At 36.9% G+C, this 20,186-nt stretch overlaps 1 protein-coding gene across 4 annotated transcripts in view; it reads left to right on the top strand.

Annotated features, from left to right (window-relative positions):
* Nucleotides 1-13,077, top strand: part of CNST (consortin, connexin sorting protein) — a 110,111-nt gene extending 97,034 nt beyond the window's left edge. For all 4 annotated transcript variants that reach the window (XM_075203533.1, XM_075203532.1, XM_075203534.1 and 1 more), the window contains 2 exons: nt 10,375-10,510; nt 11,512-13,077. In XM_075203533.1, coding sequence (XP_075059634.1) covers nt 10,375-10,510; nt 11,512-11,717 — 342 coding nt within the window. In that variant the 3' untranslated portion in view covers nt 11,718-13,077. The remainder of the gene's footprint in view (nt 1-10,374; nt 10,511-11,511) is intronic.
* The last annotated feature ends 7,109 nt before the right edge of the window (nt 13,078-20,186 follow it).

The following is a 20,186-nucleotide window of genomic DNA, read 5'->3' as shown; positions in this document are numbered from 1 at the left end:
GTGTCAGTAGTAAAAGTGGGAGTAGGGTAGAGTCTGATTAGTTTTGGTAGGAATTCTAGTAGGAACACTAAGGCAAAGTCCTACTTTGCTGAAATATTAATATAACCTAAGCCCTAATGTAGATAAAATATGGTATCCTTGGTACTTGTACTCTATTTTAAGTTTTCTATCCGGTTGATCTCTCCTTACCTCCACATCATCTCTAATATAAGATGATTCAGTCTGCCAATGTGAATACTAAGTATGCTGACACTCCACGGCATCATTCACCTAACATTGGTCAGCTGACTCTACCAGAACCCACATAGATTCACCCTGACTGTTCTACTTTCTTGACATCAGGGGTGATTTTACAGTAGTTGGAGGGCGCTTGTATTCCGCTGCAGTTGGTGGAAACGCTTCAATGCCTCTACAGTGTAAAGCTTTGTTGGTGGTCTGTGAGAAGCAGCTACACACTTTAAATAGCTTAGGCTATTGTGAGTACCTATTGGTACCTATAACTTGAAAGTATAGGAGTGATGTGAGGAGGTGTTCGATATATGTTTGTTATATTTGGGAATGCTGTTTTCAAATTTTGTCAAAGGTGGGCACAGTCTTTAATGTTACGGTTTGTGTTCTGCTTGATCTTATGCGATCTACAACAGGCCATCTATGCACAGTACAACTTCATATGTACACAATGCTGTTATATTTACTTGTGTATGAACAAGGTTGAAACACCTTTGGAGTCTGGTATTTCAGCACTGCTCCTGCTCTGATGGTCTGTAAAATATTAAGAAAATAAATAAAAATATTTGTTTATGAAAAAGTTTTTTTATACACTGATTCATCATGCTCTCTGGTGACAGGTTCACTTTCACTAGATGGTCTTCCTTTTTGCTTTTATCACTAGCTTTACAACAACGGTTAACTTGTCTGCCAGTCCATGGTCATAAGTGATGTCATAATCAGTATGTGGCTGTTTCACATGCTGGCTACAATCTGCTGCTTCAGGGCATTTATGGAAGTTTATTTGATGTGTGGCTTATATTTCATTCGATACAGATGGATATTAATCGCAGGAACAAAAATGGGGTAGCAAGATTTTAAGACTTATTTATAATTTATTTGCCATTAGTCTATTGGTACTCTAATGCTACTGTATTAATACTCTGTTGTACTATACATCACATTTACTATTTATGACTTGTTACAAATATTCAAAACCTTCTTTGTAGACTTAAGCTGGATACACATCTGTGCAATCTTACTTTAGATGCAATTTCTGTAATGATTTCACCAATGATTGAAAGTCCCGATGAGCATGCCAATTCATGTGTACAAACCTACACAATTTACGGTCAGATCTGTAATCTTCATTCTCTTTACCATCTGCCTGAAAGATCGTAACTGTACATCCTCTACAGATATCTGCCTACGCTGCTGGTTGTGAGTGCACAGACACTTCCACGTTTCCCGACACTATTCCATTGTCGATTGTGATTTTTTAGGAGGCTTAGAAAACCAAATCAACAGATGCGACGTGTTTTGGTACGACAAAACATGATCATGGGAGCGCACAGACTTATATTCATATCTGAACTAACGGTTGTAAATTGTGTGATCTGCACGATAATTGCATAGCTTTGTACCCAACTTAAGTATCCACATACAGTTTTAAGTAGATCACAATCATTATATATTCCATGATTGGTAATTCCACCTGGTGTACATCTTGTTCTATGTATGTACTTCTGGAATAAAAATAAAGTATTTCCCTATAACAGGATGAATAAAACAGCAGGGTGAATATTGCTGCACAGGATGTGAGCAAGTTGCTCATCTGGAAACCCAGACTCTTTACCTAAGTGACCAACTGGCCACAGTGAGAGCAAGCAATGGTTGGGGCCAGTGTAGAAAGGGAGGACACATGGGAGATCAGAATACTGAGGTAGGGTAGCACACTTCAAATTGGCTGATATGGGGGTTGTCTGTTCAGGTGTACTAACTTTTTGAAGGACTTGGACTGTAAATTTATAGCAAGGAACTCTAAGGCGGTATTTTTTGAAACCTTACATGTGGCACACTTTACTTGAAAGACAGGATGAGCTTGAAGAGGTTAATGTGCCTGAGAAGTATGTGTAGGAAGTATGGTGTTGGGTTTTTGGAGAACTGGGCCCATTTATCTCTGCTAAAGGCTCTATAGTAGGAACAGGCTGCACCTCAAAGAGAAGGAGAGAAGATGGTAAGACAGCTGGAGGAGATTTTAACCTAGGAACTGGGTGGGATGGTGAAGACAGGAGCAGTGTGCAATACAGTGTAGACAGGTAACAGGCTTGTCAGGGGAAATGGGGGAAAATTGGGAGAGGTGGGGAAATAGAAGAGACCTTAAGGTATGTCTGTAAAATTAAACTTGTATGGTAAGAGATGCTAGAAGTCTTTCAAGCAAATTATGTGAACTAGTGTTAATGATGTTTGAACACTAAACCATTTATGTTGAAGAATATAATATTTAGGAAGGATTGGAAACATCGGAAAGAAGGAGTGTTTTATGTATATGTAAAAACATATTTAAAATCTGTCAAACTGGAGATCTCTGACAATGTAGAGTCCTTATGGGAGATGGACACTAGAAAGTACTGATTGGGATTTGGAATAAGCCACCTAGCATAAATAATTGTACTGAAATACATTTTATATTTAAGTGGAAAGGGCAGCATATAATAATGTGGTACTCTTTATGGGTAATTTTAATTATCCAGATGCAAATTGGCACAAGCAATGTAGTGGCAATAATGGAAGCTGATTTTTATCTATCTTAAAAGGCCACTAATTTTAAAAGTGTAAGAAAAATAACTTTTATAGAACACGTATTATAGCTAATTAACATGTGAGGAGTATTATGGTTATAGTCATCACAACATGGTAATATTTGGCTTAAGTTTCAATAAAAAAAAACCTTGTACACAAAATGGGATACAAACTATGAATATAAGAAGGGCAGAATCAGCTTGAAGCATAGCAGGTTGCAAACTGCACTACCACCCACCTGAAAGTGTCCCTTCCGTTAGCTGGAACCTAATAGTCTTCTGCATGCAGCTGTTTGTCCAGGGCTCTGCAGGTTCTATATTACAGAAGTGGCAAATAAATGCACCAACTTTAAATGTTGGTGGAGGGCAGGTGTGAGTGCTATGTTAATCGCCCAACTTTTCCCCCCATCCTTCCCTCCGCTCCCGTGCTTTTTGGGCCGAGACTGTAAGAGAAAGAGTAGCCATCGTTAAAAGGGTTATATATAACAACCCATGAAGGGGAGGAGCATGTTAGTAAAATCTTTCTTGTTTGGTGGCAGTGTATCTTTAAATAAATACACAGAAGCCAAAAGAAAAATACTTGATGTACTGCTTCAAACACCATATGATGACAACATTTCTTGGAATATAAGGCAGCCAAGGTGGTTAAATAAGAAAGAATTGGAGGTAACAAGGTGGGGGGGGGGGGTATATTGTTTAATCTATAAGTTAGTTAAATTTTAATTTTGGAAATACAAGGAATGAAACAAAGCGAATAAAAAGTGTTTGTTTTTTTAAAAAAAAGGATAGGTTAACAAAGGCTAGAGGCGAAAAATGTATTGCAAAATATTGCAGTACATTTTTCAAGTACATACATAACAAGAAAAATACTTCTTATAACATTGGGCATCTAAAGGTTAAATTAGGAAAAGTAATGTAGAAGACAAAGAAAAAAGTAATTTTAAACAATGGTTTCCATTTTAATACCCGTTTTCATGCATTGTATTAGTGTTAAATACAATAATACAATGCATGAAATTGATGCCAGTGGATATAGCACCTTGTCCAGATGGTATCCACCCACTTATACTAAAGAACCTAAGTTCAGTTATTGATAAACCACTATTTCTTCTATTTATGGACCCCCTCATAACTGTGTCAGTGCCAACAAAATTAGAACACGGAAATAATTGACCTGTGAAATCTGTCGACTGTGAAAAAAAAAAAATTGAATTAATTCTGAAATATATTGTACCAAATAACTTAAGACAGTGTCAGCATGGTTTCACAAAGGAGTGATCAACAAAATAAACAATGAAAACAATTTATTAACATTGTGTAAGTTAGAGCACATCTTTAATATGGGTTATCATAGTTTTAGCACATCTTTAATATGGGTTTATAATAGTTTTGGTTGTCTCTTTTTAAGAAGGACATAGGACAGATTGAGAGAGGCTGTCAACCTCATTAATAAGGAAAATGAAGGTGGTTAAATTATGAAGAGAGGTTAGAAAAATTAGGTTTATTTTTTTTGGGGAAAGAGGTAACCAAAGGTCCCCTTAGAGGTAACCAAATCAATGCGCATAAATATATTAGAGGTAAATAAAAACAATTGTTCAACAAACTTTTTGACCAGTTCATAGAAAGGACAAGAGGTCATCAACTGTGTATCAAAGAATTATGTTTACCATCAGCTTAGCTCTTAACTGTAAGGGTACTTCAGCTGTGGAATGGTACCTGTACCTATAATTAGTAGAGGACCTTATGGGGCTGATTGATCCATGGAATTTGGAATTTATCCGATTGCCATTTCTGTGAGGCTAAATTTAGGAGGTCATTGGAGGTTTTGTTTTGCTTTCCTCTGGACCAACACAAATAGAGTTTACGAGGGGGTCAACTCAATGTGTCCTTTTTTTTTTTTTTTTTTTTCAACCTTATATGTAATTATGCATTCCATGTGTGATTTCAAAATAGACATATATTTTTAAAATAATATGATTTTTTTTTTTGATTTTTTTTTTTGATTTTTTTTTTGCTAAAACAAGAGGTGACTGAGTAGTGAGCACTACAGAATTGGTGACCTCCTTTAAGCTCACCTGCTTTACCCACATCTACTTTTTAATTACATCCTTGAGAGATATGGTTTACATTCTCTTTGGTAAGGAAATAGTTAAAGTGTATTGCTTGCAGTCTGCATTCATGACTTTTATCAAGAATTGGGCTGGAATGTCACACTTGAGCATAAAACAATCAGGAAGCACATTCCATTCTAAAAGGTACTAGTCTCTTAATTTTCTTGTCAGTGAACAGTGTATTACTTACGCTATTGCAGTGACGGTGTACTACTACATTAGTGCTGTGAAATAACTTCTATCCTTGTACATAACACCACCAATGTCACAGACAAATGGTTTTAACAGGAAGGCTAAGGTAAGTTAATTCACTTTTAAGTACCAGAATATTTTTCTGCGTTAATATATATTACAGTATTTTAGCAAACAACATGTCTCTCTGTGCTACTAATCAGTATCAATTTTTAATCTGTTATCAAATATTAGTTAACCTTAATCTATTAGGTGTTTATTGTTAAGTGATTCAAGGAGTGATAAATTGAACTCAAACATATTTGTGGCCTTCTAAGTATTAACATCCTTTTGCAGCCTTCAGATGTCCACTGAATGCATTAGGCCTCATGGTGAGCAAGGACTAGACAGATCCAAAGCACCTGGTTATTTCACAAGTGCAGTATATCCAAATTTAGAAATGACAATATGGGAAAATGTAAGTAAATTGACATACCACCATAATATAATCTATGACCAGTATGAGAGCCGTAATCAAGATGCATAACTCATTCTAATAAAATGTCTGGATGATCCAAAAAAAAAGATTATGCTATAATAGTATAGCACAAGTATTTGCTATTACATTCACTTATTGACGTTTGACGGGTTACCTCATGACACACTTGTCTGCCCTGTGCCTGCTGGAGGACATGGCGCCAGCCTCAGTTTCCTTTGTCTCCATTGAAAAAAATAAATAAATAAATATATATATATATATATATATATATATATATATATATATATATATATATATATATATATTTTTTTTTTTTTTTTTAAATAAATATGTCTATATATCAGTCATCTCCCTATTGAGATAACGCATCTGCCTACCAGTATTTTTTATGTTCAGGAGTTGTATTTTACAAGAAGGTCATGCTGTTATTCTTGAGAGCACAGTCATTTTTATTGAGTTAAAACATATACATGGTAAATATTTGAAACTAGAATACAAAAACAAATATTTGAAACAGAATACAAAAACAAATAAAACAGCAGTAAGTTAAAAATATATAGGTTTTCCTGACTTTAAAGACTCAAAGCAAGCAGCTTGTCTTAACTAAGGCTGACACTAACACAAAGTAGAGCCTGAACTCTGAATCTAATTGCAATCAGAGGGTGAGCTAAGGCCAAAGCAATCATGCTGCAGAACTGTCCACGCCCTAAACCAGAAGATTGTTAAAGCAGTGACAGAGAGAACCTTTTCCTTGCAAGCAGCTCAAGAAATATTCTAAGAAGTGCTCCAAGTACAGAACAGTATCTCTGATATAATATTATCAATTTATGATGTTTCCACAAAGTTTGAGGACAGCAATTTCTTCCGATACTGCTATGTTTAGCTGCTATGGGATCTGTGGTGCCTTAATGCAGTTTTGGATTTTTCTCATAGTTATATATTAAAATGGAGGCTTAGTGACCATTATCATATGAACAGTAAAAAAAAATGTCTAGTCAGGTAACAAAACTCCTCTCGAAAAATGAATATGAGGGCTCGTCCACATGGGCGATGACAAACACCTGTTAAAAGCATAGACAAAATTGTTTACTTAGTCCTTCCTTATAATAGTGTTCAAAGTCAAGTCCTCTGTGCAGCATATCTACCAAGCTTTAACCTGTAGGAGCACTGCAGGCACTGTTGACGTTGTGTCACACAACTAAGTAAACACTTGTTAGAAAGTGTGTGTGTACAGGTCTGTTTGCTTACATTGATTACATTAATTTCAGTTATTGAGTTTTGATATGTGATATTGTTTGAAAATATTTAAGAAGAAATTCTGAACCATTTATAGCAGAAATTCACCCCTACAGCCGTCATTATGTATTGTGTTAGATACATCTATCTAATAGCAGGTTGCTCCACTGTTTCCTCTCAAACTGAATTTGAAGGAGCATGGGCTTAACAGATCTTTGTGTGCAGCACAGGATACTGGCTCTTATCAACTAAACTTGTTAGAGATCTGATCTGCAAATTAGCTGGTAGTAGATCTATGCTCGGAATAGTTTTTTTTTCTTCTTGTTCCACATATGCTCGATTGGATTCAGAGCTAACAAGTGAGAAGACTGCTGTATTAAGCTGTATTAGCTGCCATATTCCTGAAACCATTTCAAGGCTTTCACAGCCTTGTGTCATGATGCATTATCTTGTTGAATACAGTTATTCTAAGTTGGGTATACTGCTGCCATGACGGGATGCTCTTGAACCTCAACAGAGTTTAGATATCCTGGCTTGCAAACATGCCCTACTTACACCATGGGTTGCAGTTTATGCCATAACCAGTCTGCTTTGGATTTAGACAGTTTTTCCTCATCCTTCCATCACAGTAGGCAGTGTTTTTCCCATGCTCCAATGTTAAGCACACTGGGGCCACACTTGGGTCATCAGCTGTCATGTTCCATCTGTGAAAACATGCAGCAAGTTGTGTGTTACAATGCTGAAATCGGCTGTAAGTTGGCAGTAGCCCTGACACTACGCATAAGTTGTCAGTCTGTTGACTCCTTTTTATAAGCATTATTTTTCCAACCACAGAACTGCCATTGGCTGGATGTCATTAGGGTGGTCACCCTTTTTTGACACACTTATGACAGTGTTGTCCATATTGCTGCCACTGACAAAGGGAACACACACAATTCTTTGACAAATGAAGGACGTTCACCTAACTAACTTGCCATTTATTATTTCTACATTGTCTAGTAGCTGCCGGAGTTTTAAGGTATGCATTTAAGTGGCCACAAGAAATGTGGGGTCTGCATTATATAGTGATCACTAAAATGTTCTCTGTATTATAGAATCAGTCTAATGACAGCTGTATATTAGAGCAAACATTCTGATTGGATGATCAAAATGTCTGTATGTTCAGTTGTACTCCTCCCTCACATGCAACTGTACTAGAAATACAATACTGTAACGTGTGACTTTTTATTGCTGAGCTTGAGTACAGAATCTGCACATGTTAAATCCAGTAGATTATGACTTGGCTGTGACTTCAAATGCTTTGTAACCTATAACTAAATTTAAAAGCCATGTTGCCTGCTTGTTGCACTTGTGATGGTTTAGCTAAATCCAGTTTATTTAAAGTATGATATTGATACTAATTCAGAGCTGCATTAATTATGTCAATCGTTTTAAGAGAGATTTAGTGTTTTTCTTTTTTGATTTCCCACACAGAGAAGATAAAGCCAGTCTGGGAAAATCAACAAGTGCAGTTCATTTGGCTGATACAATAGAGAGACTCACATAGTGTATTTTATTGTAATGAGCATACTGTAATTTATCAGTATTGCAATAGTGTTCTTATTTAGGGAAATGGTGTAGTAGGTATCATAAAACTTAAAGCTGTAATCCCCACAAAGAATATTTTGTTTTCTTTAAATAGCAAGTTAAGTTCCTTTTAAGCATGCATCATTTTTCTTAGCTATCCTGTTGCAAATAATTATCGCCTATTCAAAAGGTCTCTTGTAGGCAAACAAAAATGGCTGCCAGACATAGGCTCACAGCTTTCAGCATGTCATGTGATAGCGGAACTTTCCAAAGCCTCTCTGTCCACTACATCATGTGCGATGTAACTGTGGTTTCCATGGTCCAGAAACATAAATCAGAAACAGACCAAGGGAGAATGGAATATACCAACATTCCCCTAACAGTCTGCCACAATGCTTTATGTTAAAAAAATAAAAGTAAAAACAAAACAACAAATAAACACCATTTTCTTTTGCATGGGATTGCTGCTGTTTACTATCGCCAACTGTTCATAGTATGTAATGTCATGTGAAAGCCAAGTTTTTGTCTGATCTAGAGAATGGTTTAATGAAAGCTGCAAGCAAAAGTCTGAGGGAAATCTCTGTATTTAGATTGTCTGCTATATGCAGGCAAATAGACACTGTAGGCCAGGCCTAGACAATTTGATCTAAATGGTAGGAGCCATGGACTAATTTTATGAGCCAAAAATTTAGCAATTAACATGTTGTGCAGGGAACACAAAATGTTGTAGTTGTGTGGAGATGTACATTTGGTGATTGGTGGCTCCTACCTACAAGGAGAGAGAGTGAGACACCAACCCTGCCTCAAAGAAGGGAGCCCAAGAAAGAACAAGAACAAAGTGCCGAGACTAAACTGAGCTAAGGTTGATAATATTGAGAAGAAAAACAGTGCCAGGAACACATTTACTTATATTGTCACAATATATTTACACTTTCTGTGGAAAGGCTCAATTTTTATTCAAAATATACATCTAAAAACCACGTTCTCTTTATAAGCCTGTGATGCATAAAGACATGTACTATTTAATTTTGAATATGAAGATAATAAATTCCCAACTGTAAAATATATTGAAAAGGTCAACCAAATGTGTACACTTCGTTCACTCTTTTTAAAATATGCTGGCATGCATACAAATGGATGTCCCTTCTCTGCATAAGTACATGAAGAAAGCAAATATATGTATATGTAACAGAGATTCAACTTGAATGTTAAACACTGTGCATTTCATTGTGTTTTCATTGTGTTTTGCTACAATATTCATATAAAGTACAAAGCATGTTAATTCCAGATATTGAAAAGTTCTAACACTTTGACAAGAACTCCACTGGTTAACAGCCATCTTCTGAGCTTACACCATTGACTGCAACTCTGCCTCTGCAGCACGGTGGCTTATTGGTTAGCACTTCTGCCTTACAGCACTGAGGTCATGAGTTCGATTCCCGACCATGGCCTTCTCTGTGTTGAGCTTGTATGTTCTCCCTGTGTTCAGTTGTTTCAAATTGAGTGCAGTGTCAAATGGGAGTTTTAGAACACTGCAATTTTCTTGGCAACAAGCCGTAGTGTTGTAAAGTGAAAATACAATATGCTCAGTTAGTGTAACATTAAAGTAAATGTGGAATGGTGTTCCATTGTCATGCTTTAGTTGTCCCGCTGTCCGATTGCTGCGTGCAGTGCTTTGGCAGTGGAATTGTGCCAGTGTAACAGGAGGATAACATTCTTCCATTCCCTTTAATGTTACTGGTTTTAGAACACCATGGCTTTCTTGTCATAAAGTCGCAGAGTTCTAAAGTGTCCATTTGACCATTCACCAACATAATTTGCCTACTGATTATACTATTTCTGATGACCTCTGTAGATGACATCTTATCTTGATCAAACAGTATGTAGATATATTAAGTTGTTGGCAGAATATTTTGATCCCATAGGAAGGGGTTTGTTCTAACTTTTATCAAGAAAGGTAGCCTAATCACTTGTTGTTGTGTTTTTTTTGGTAAATGTTTAGGTGAACCCTGCTTCCGGGCTGGTCTCCATACTAAAGAAGCGCGATGGAAGCGAGGGGGAGAATCTCGGCCAGTCATCACAGAAACAGACAAAGAGGAAAGTGCGATTTCAGGAAACAGAAGATGCTCTCGACCAAGGTATGTCCATTAAAGGATGCTAATATGAGGTCCGTTTTTATCACAGTTTTGGTATGTAGTATACAAACCACAATCCTGCATTATCCAGTAAGTTTGGGACTACCTTACAGTGTTTTTTTATTTATATTAGAAAAAGGGATTTTTTAAAGGAAACTTCTTTTTTCTTTCTTTAAAAAAAAAAAAAATATGCTTGGCAAATGAGCATTGAGCCAGATTGTATAAAAATTATGTTCAGTGTCGGAGGCTAATAAAGGCACGTTAAGTAAAATTAATAGATGGTAGTAAATGATGAATGAAAGAAACTTAATAAAAATAACCTATCCTTTTATAAAAATTGTTATTTTATACTTCCTTTCAGACACATCTACAAAACCAAAATATATCTATTATATGGTTCTTTTTGGAAAATTTTTTTTATTTTTAATTTTTTCAAACATTGGTGTAGAAATTATTAAAATAGTTTTCTGCTGTATCAGGTTAGATAATTATCTTTGCAGGTTATTTTAGTTCAAGTCTGACTGAAGATATGGACATTCTAAAAAGAAAATGTATATGTTATAAACCGAACAGAAATGCAGAACAGTTTTCTTTACTGAGGAAAAAATGATTGTATTTGAAAAACAATAAAATATAAGACAGTGCAATTTACTGTCCACTGTTGTTTAGCTTTAGTTCCAGCTTAACTTCCTTTGTCTTGACGTTCACAATGTATAAGTCAGAAGATCTTCAGAACTTTGTGCCCAAATTAAATCTAAAGTAGAGTTTAAAAAAAAAAAGTGGTTAAAACTAAAATTGCTCCTACTTTACACAATTTCCAAGTTGTCTGTAAACGTTGCCATACATTTGATATATTGTATGTTAAATTATTTGACGAGTTTAATATAAGAAAACACATGCTCATGTAAGCGTGTTGCGTTTTAAAGCTTATGTTTTTTTAGTTTGTGTTATGATGCTAAAGAAATTAAATTGCACTGACATCAATATTTTTCTTTTTATTGCAGAAGAGATTGGTGGAGGCTCCTGCATTTTGCTGATAGCACTTTGCATTGTAACTGTGTTTGTTAGCATTGGTGGAACTGCATTATACTGTACGTTTGGCGACATGGAGTCTTCTATATGTAAAGATTTTGCTGCAAACATGGACTTCTACTACACTCAGGCTGCACAGGGAATGCAAGCTTTAAGGCACTGGCTGTTTGTCACATAGCGGACAAGACTTCGTTTTGCCTTCTCATGTAGCTTTTGTCTACCACTAAACCTTGGAATAATTCACACTCTTGGGTTAAAGTGTAACTTAATTAATGAACATTTCAATTTGATTTGAAGACATTGTAAAAGAAGAAAGAGTTTATGGTCAATTATTTTAGATGAATATTAAGTAATGACATATAATGGTGGGGGAACGAATTATGTATCCAAAATGGCACAGAAACTTTCTACAGCCACTAACGTAACCACTGAAGACTTAAAGTCCACCTACTGTTTTTACAACTTAAGGCATTCAATTTTTTAATGCAGCAACGACTCTGCATGTTTTAAAGTTGGACCCCATTGTTTTTATGCTTTTTATTTATTTGTGTGTTGTGAGATTTTTAATTTCTGTTTGGTGACTGTTTGAGCTTCTGCGGTCTGATCACTGAAACAAAAAAAGATTCTGCTCATACATCAACATGTAGACTATGACGTTTGCAAAGATGTACATCACAAAAATACTGATCCTGTCTCCTCCATATTTTATTTTAATTTATGTAGATTTCAGTTTTTTTCAGCTTTGTTTTTTAACTATTTTATGCTTTGGAAATATTTTTGTATAGGTACAAAATGGCTTTCAATTATTAATAATGTTGGTTTCCAAAGTTACAAACACATTTTCCCTATAAAACTAATATTTTCACAGAAACCCAGATTCATTTTTGCAACTCATTGTGCTACTAGCCATGAGGGTAATGTTTCTTTCTGTACATGTTTGTACTGGCTGGCCCAGTACTTTTTTCCTGTTAAAATGTATTTATATTTGTTTGATCAGTTTAAAGGGAAATTGCAGACTTTTTGTGATGTGTTGAGATGTGCAATGATGATATATTTGTAATTGAGGTGTCTTGTATCATGTAGTATGATTTTTCTTTTCTTCAGATCAAACTTGTGGTTTGTTTTTGAGTTTTGGGGTTTCTATCTTATTTTAGCTGCTTCAGGAAAAGATTGACTTTAATCAGTGCACCAAAATAGTCAGAACCCATCTTTATAATGTCTAAAAGAAAAACGTTTTAAATGAAAAAATAGTTATTGAAAGTAAAACAATAGTACTGTAAAAGTTAACAAATCTTGGGGAAATGTTTAACAGTACAGATTATTTTGAGATGGCAAATACTATCGAAAGAGAGCTTTAGAAATAGCCTTTATTAAATATATATTGCAATAATTATGCACATTAGGTTGCCCTTACAGATAGATCTGTGCTTATCGGTCTTGCCTTGTTTTACATTTGTTTTCATTGTTGTCTCTTCAAGATCTGTGTATAAATTAATTTGCCATTTCTGTCTTAATATTAAAAAGGAAAAAGTATTTTACATGGGTGATCTGATGTTGTATTTTTTAATGCTTTGTTTACAGATTCCTACTTTTATGTTTATCGCTCTGTTTGGATCAGAAAGGTGTTTAACATAGTTGTCAGTGATTAATATTTACCCCTACAATATTGTTATTTAAATAGCACCAGCATATTCTGCAGTGTTGTGCAAAATAGCCTAAATAAATTTGTGTTTCTTTAGTTTTGTTACTGCAAAGAGAGGTCTCCATGTAATAAGCATAGGCTTCACGAAATACAGAGACAATGCTACAAAGAATTTTATTCTTACCAAATACAGGTATGGAATCTATTATCCAAAACCCCATTATCCACAAAGTTCCAGAAGTAAATCATTGCTGAGTATGGTAGAAATACAAACTACTACTACCTCTTTTATTAGTGGTTTTTTTTTGGTAAAAGTAAACCAGTACCGTCCAAGTATAACATACACTAGTGTATCAAAGCGGTAAATCAAATCAAAGCGTTAAAGATGTTTTGGTAGTACAACAGACACCGAACAAATTGTAAAATAAGACTTATTAAAGTGTAGCTAAATGTCTGTCTGCCCATTAATACAAATGAACTTTGAATTGGTAGTAGCATCCATAACAGTCAAGAAGAAACAAAGTTATATTCATATAAATTGCAGAGTATCTTTCACTTGAGAGCAAGGAATGGGAGAGGAATACGCAAATATAATAAACTGGGGGAAACAAGGAGGAGGGGAGTATTGAGGGGAGTGTGGTAAGTAGAGGGAAGATCATGCATAGTATCCTATCCTAGGGCCCAGGGTCTCTTGAGGACAACCGGAGGGGGGGGTGGTGGTAGCCTCAGTAGAGGGGTTCTATGATGGTCTGGATTGTATAGAATTATATAGTATTGAGTCTGTACATTTCAACCAACTGCCCATGTGGTGCAATAGACTCCAAATTTGTCGGCAGGAGAAAGGATAATGTCATCCGTACTCCAGAAATATTCTCTCCTGGCAAACCACTTAAAGTTGAAGGAGTAAGAGACCGGCAATGAACCTGGATTAACTCTTTTGTAGCACAATTAAGTTGATTTGCAAGAGATTTTTTGTATTTGGATACTGACATAGAAATCCTATTAAGGCGTCAAAAAGACAGAGTCTGGAATTTCGCATCCCAGTATAGTTTTTAAAATTGAAATTACACCATTCCAAAAGTTGCGCAATTTAGAACACCTCCTCCAGATGTGAAGAGGTTATCCCACGGCCTCCTTCACCTCTAACATGTATTAGGGACCCCTGGGACCCTTTGACCCTTGTCAAAATACTTGGAAAACGATACCATCTGGTCTACACTTTTTTTATTGGGTTTCCTGAACCTTTAACCTAACGGAGCAAGCCAGAGTGCACAAAATATCTGCCCAGTCACTTTCCCTAACTGCACCACAAGGTCTCGCTCCCAGTCTCTCGTAACTTTCTGGAGAGTGTCAAATAGGTTCTCCATAAGCAGTTTATAAATCATGGACAACATGTGGGATGGACAAGCCGAGGACAAACACATGGATTCATATATTGTGGATACACTGCTCATGTCTTTATGAACAATAGCTGAGATCAGAAAATGTTTTGTCTGGAGATAACGACAGATTTCTCAATTGGGATATTTATAGAGTGCCAAAATCCTGTGAAGGCCAGTCCCATGTGTGCCAATATACTTTGCATAACCTACAAGTCTATCTTATCGAAGGCCTTTTCAGCATCTGCGGAAAGAAGCATGGAGGGATTGGTAGAACTTGAAGCTACATGTATTAAATCTATAACTTTGGTGGTGTTGTCCCATGCCTTTCGACCTGGGTCAAAAGCCACCTGATCAGAGTAGATCAGTTTAGGAAGTTGATCTTTAATCTGTTTGCTATGAGTTTCGCATTCCGAGTCACGACTACATTAAGTAGAGAATTTGGTCTATAACTTTGACACTGGGACAGGTTCTTTCCCTCTTTAGGAATCGCAGTGTTGTGCGCCTCCAGAGACTGTTTAGAAAATGGGTGTCATCTGAAATTGCATTAAAAGCACAAATTATCAGGGGAACCACTTTGTCCCTAAACATTTTAGAATATGCAATTGTGAAATCGTCCGATCCTGGATTTTTTCCAGAAGGGGAAGACTTAATGGCTTCAACTAACTCTTCTGGAGTGAGAGGTTGTTTGAGGAAAGTTTTATCGGCATCTGAGAGAGTAGGAAATGTAATCTCCGCTATATAGGAAGCAATAGATATTTGTCGGAGGTCATGGTGGCCCTGAGGGAGGTGCCGAGAAAGGTAATTTGGCATAGTATGAGTGAAACGCAGCCACAATCTCAGAGGTCATCTGACACTCCTTTCCTAGTTCGTCTTTAGTATAGTGGCTTCCTGGACCCTCAAAGCTCAAGCAAATAATGTGCCTATTAGTCTTTTTAAAGGATTGTTTTAGGAATTTCTAAAAGTTATTGGAGATTTTGTGCCTGAGTCATTAAGGCATGTAATTGCCTTCCCTTCAGTCACCCCTCCCTGCTCTACTACGTAGAGCACGTCTTCCGAGGACGTCTTTGGGTACAAGATGTGGCATTCTATTGGATGCCTCTGTGTGTTAATATAATAGAGTGGTTTCTGGTAAGGGGAAGCAACAGGGAAGTATTCAACAGTGAGTAGTTATTCCATTATTTAATTGCTTCCACGGTGGAATTTATTTTATGTGTCAGGGCGAGGAATTGTTTTATTTCTGTTTTATTGCACTGTAAGAGCTTCTGGTGTGAAGACTGTTTTATACATATATGTTCACGAGTAACCGGTTGTCAACCCTGCAAAACCTCTCTGAGGTTCCTAAACATTACCACACTGTGCAAATAGGTCATGTTGCAACAGTAGGTCTGGTGAGACAAGCAAGTGTCATGATAAACTCATGTTGTAATTCTAGATATGCCTCCTGTACTTTGTACTTCTGTACTATTTATACCACTTTTATCAAACATTCTGTATATCAATAATCTTGACTGTGACTATACGTGTGTGTGTGTGTGTGTGTGTGTGTGTATACATATATATCTTAGTACATTATGTGCCATAATGTTATAGCGCCTGTTTCCCTCATTGCCTCACGGAGCCTCTCTTGCTATTTGTTCACTGACTGGGGCTGGCTGCATAAGCGTGCACAGCTGCGGTTCAAGTAAGCTATGGTATAACTGTAATGGCCGTAGCAGTAGAAGGGTTTAAGTTGTAAATTTTGGAGGAAGGTATCATTTGTGCCTCAGTTGACCTTAATTGAAACCATGGACGGTCTAAGTGCTAATGTTTCCTATATCACTAATGGTGAGATGTGTGTATGTTATATATTTATAACATTCCCACAATGTTCTAAGGCAGCGCACTAATGGCTAGTCTCCTTCCCTCTTTTCCTAGGACAAACATTTACTAAGTCACACTTAATATGTTACACTACTGGGATTCAGTAGTGTATATTACATAATTGGTGTCCTGTCATGACTTACATCTTATAAAGAGTTTTAAATTTGCTCCATTTATGTTGTTTGCCATAGTTATGAAGGTTAAGCTAGCTTCTATGGATATTATAATTTTGACACATGCTGTGAATTTCTTCTGCTTATACTGAAGAATGGTTTTAGACAAAATGGGGCTCTGAGTAGACATCATGGTATTACATGGTTGAATGCTGAACGAGTTGCTTATTGCAATTTCATATGCCCCAGTGGACAGCCAAAGCAATCTACTGCACAATCCCATTCTATTTGTATTTGTTGTCCGATTTTTAATTCAATTCCTTTTTTTAATGCAGGTGAAGAGGATGTGCGTTTCTGCATTGAAAAAATGATGAACCAGCAGCTCCTGCTACTGATCATACCTCATGTTTAATTTGTGTGACTCTCTAAACCTGCTTTATTATGTGTTTACTGAACCAGAGCTGACTGTTTGTACCTGTGCAGCAGCTTCCAATTTCAGTTCTGGCTCAGTACAGAGGGCAGTATCCGGGAGGCACTTTCATAATTCATCTTGTGGTATATGTGGTTTTACACACCCATACTACATGACTGTTATACTGCTCATATATCCAACGCTAAGTAAAACATTGATCAGTTATAGTGATATCATACATATAAATATGATACACATAATATATACACCAATTATGTTGGTTAACAAACATAAAAATACATCATTTGATCTTTCTAGCGGGACTAATCTGAATGGAGCTAGGGTATTTGTTAAACGGTAAATATTAAATTAGAAGAGTAAGTTTAACCACACAGTTCACTAAGGTTCGCTTTGTTGGTTTTTGCCAACCTCAAAAAACGGGACCTAAGTAAAAAACCAATTCACAAATTGAATCGCTAAACAAAAATATATTGTAATACTACTTTCTGCTATATAAAGAAAAGAAGAAAAAGGTGAATCTGCTGTAATTCAGTTTGTAAACTTGTTTGCTTTTTTTATTTTTTAAAAATATATTGTGTTATGTTGTATGGTTTGTGTGTAATGCTAGCCTTTGTTAATTATAAGTCTTAATATTTTGCTGAAGAGTTTGATACAGTTCAGGCAAGAAGTTGCTGGACCTATTGATTCAAGCAAGGAGTAGGCTTAATAATTGATAATACTGAGGCGTCCTGGCAACTTTATTCAAACTTAAGAAATAAGAACATAAAAATGATACAAACAATATAAAATTTTAGTAATGTTGGGAACAGACTGTACAAAAAAGTTTAGTATGAACAAATACCATCCCTAAGAGTTTCTGTGGCCAAGGTTAGTACTGTAAAACCAGGGGTGGCGATGACCAGTTTAACTGACTTAGGCCAGCATTAAACAAGCAATAGTAAAAACAAAAAAACAGGAAGAGGAGAAGGAGGTATGTAATGTTCTCATTTGAAACGGAGGCATAGGTTTACCCAAAATTTGGCCAAGAGCTATGGTTTTATGCCCTAATGTTTTCCAGGATCCTAAAAAGTCACCTCACCCGATTCATTGAGTGTTAGGAACCCCTCCAGCCAGTACAACAAAACCCGGAGTCTGCTCGGAAAGTCTGGTGTTCACTGTTGCCCCTAGTGGTGGGGACAGACTTGGCTGCAGACAAACGGAGGGTCGTGAGATGTGTACCGGCTGCGGAGAACCCAGGAATAGAGAGTTATGGCAGACAGCATAGTGAAGTCCAGGCAAGGGTCGAGGGCCAGCAGCAGACAATGTATCCAGAGAACAATCCGAGGTCACTTGCTTGGTAGAATAGTCAGAAAACATGGCAAGGGTCGGATTCACGAGCAAATCAGCAGTATCCAAGGGTCAAGCCAAAAGGTCAGGGGCACAGGCAATAAGGCAAAATCTGGTAAACAGGCAAAAGGGTCAAAACAGGAGTCCAGCAGAATATCAGAGCAGGTCAGCACAAGTAACACACTAGGACGCTATAACCGGCAGGGAGGCTAAGCCCTCCCTGCCTTATATACAGAAATTGGGCAATCAGGGCTCAGCCCTGTAATGATCAACAGGCAGCACTACCTAATAAATGCTGCTTCATTACCCCACAGGCTATACTTAGCGCATGCATCCGGCTGCAGCACTTGCCGGGGCGCAGTGCTTAACACACTCGGCGTCCGAAAGTGACGCCCAGTCGTCATGGCGACGGCCGGGGACGTCAATACAGGAAAGAGGAGAGTCGCGGCGGTGCCCGTGGCCGCCGCGGCTCCTGACATTGAGACTCCCTTACCATGTGACCTTTGTAATGATCCGTTTATTTAAATTCCATCCACTGTAGCCATGCAGCACAGAATTCAAATGTAAATTTGTCATTTGCTAATTATGTAATATCTTTCAAAATCATGTAGTACTCTATTCTTTTATAACAATATTTTAGTAAAGTGGGGAAAAGAGTTCTTCTAGTTGGATTGGGATCACTGCCTTTTATGGCATTGTTTAGACTTTTTTTATGTTTGCCAATAGGGATTTTAGCCATAACTAAAAGCTAGAAACCTGGATTTACCTGGACCTCACATTTCAGAATAGTTTTGGTGGTGAGAATCACTTTCTTCCAAAAGGACATTATCTGCAAGCACTCCCATCAGGTATATAGAAAGGTCCTTCATGCAGGGACCAATATTAAAGGTGATAGCGGGCAGCCCTGCCTAGTGCCATATTTGATATTAACTTTGACATGGACCCGACTATAGGACTCAACTGCAGCGAATTTTAGCTGCAGTTGAGTCCTATAGGGCTAAGATTCTATGGAGACCTAAAATCCAATCATAAAACCCCAATCCACTTTGTTGAATGCCTTCTGGGAATCAGTAGACGAAAGGATTGAGTAGGTCTCCTTTTGGGAAGCAAGGTGCACCAGGTTAATCACTTTGGTTGTGTTGTCTCAGGCTTAGCGTCCAAGGACAAACCCAATCGCATTTCAATGTATTATCTCAGGGAGCAAAATTTTACCATCAATTTGACATGAGCTTTATGTCAATGTTTTGGAGCGAAATTGGTCTGTAGCTTGGGCATTAGAAAGGGCACTTTCCCTGTTTAGGTCGGACTGTTCTATAAGCATCTAGTGATTACCTAGTGATTTATTTTATTTTTTGTGAGATGGAGTTGTATTCCTACAGAAGGGGAGTAAGCCTGTATTTGAAAGTCTTTTAATAAGAAATTGTGAAGCCTGCTTGGCCAGGACTTTTGGCCATTGGAGAAGAAGCTATTGCTTGCTCAAATTTCTATAATGTTTGTGTAAAAAGTTCATGTCCTCAGTTCAGATCCTTCTTGCAGTGTAATAGGATACAAAGGTTATATAATACAGAGAACAGAGTATAAAGAAAACAATATTTATTAAACACATTATCATAAGTTGCCTGCAGGTTAAATTCATTTCAGAAGATCTCGACATGGAGGTTAAAGTATAAGGGGAATTCAGTCAATGACCTCAAATATTTTCATATTTTAAATAACATTTCCTGCTGGTATATACAAAACGTTCATGCCCAACTGTGTCATTAACTAAGCTGATCCAATCACCCCTCTCTTTTTCTAATCTACTCGTCTTTTTATCTGACTGAAGGATATGTTTAGGGAATAGAATAGCAGCCAACTTTGTTTTCCCTTTAAAATTATTGCTATAGAAAAC

The sequence above is a fragment of the Mixophyes fleayi genome, chromosome 3 (genome assembly GCF_038048845.1).
Source record: "Mixophyes fleayi isolate aMixFle1 chromosome 3, aMixFle1.hap1, whole genome shotgun sequence".
In the NCBI taxonomy this organism is placed as follows: Eukaryota; Metazoa; Chordata; class Amphibia; order Anura; family Limnodynastidae; genus Mixophyes; species Mixophyes fleayi.
This window is presented reverse-complemented; position numbering and strand designations above follow the sequence as displayed.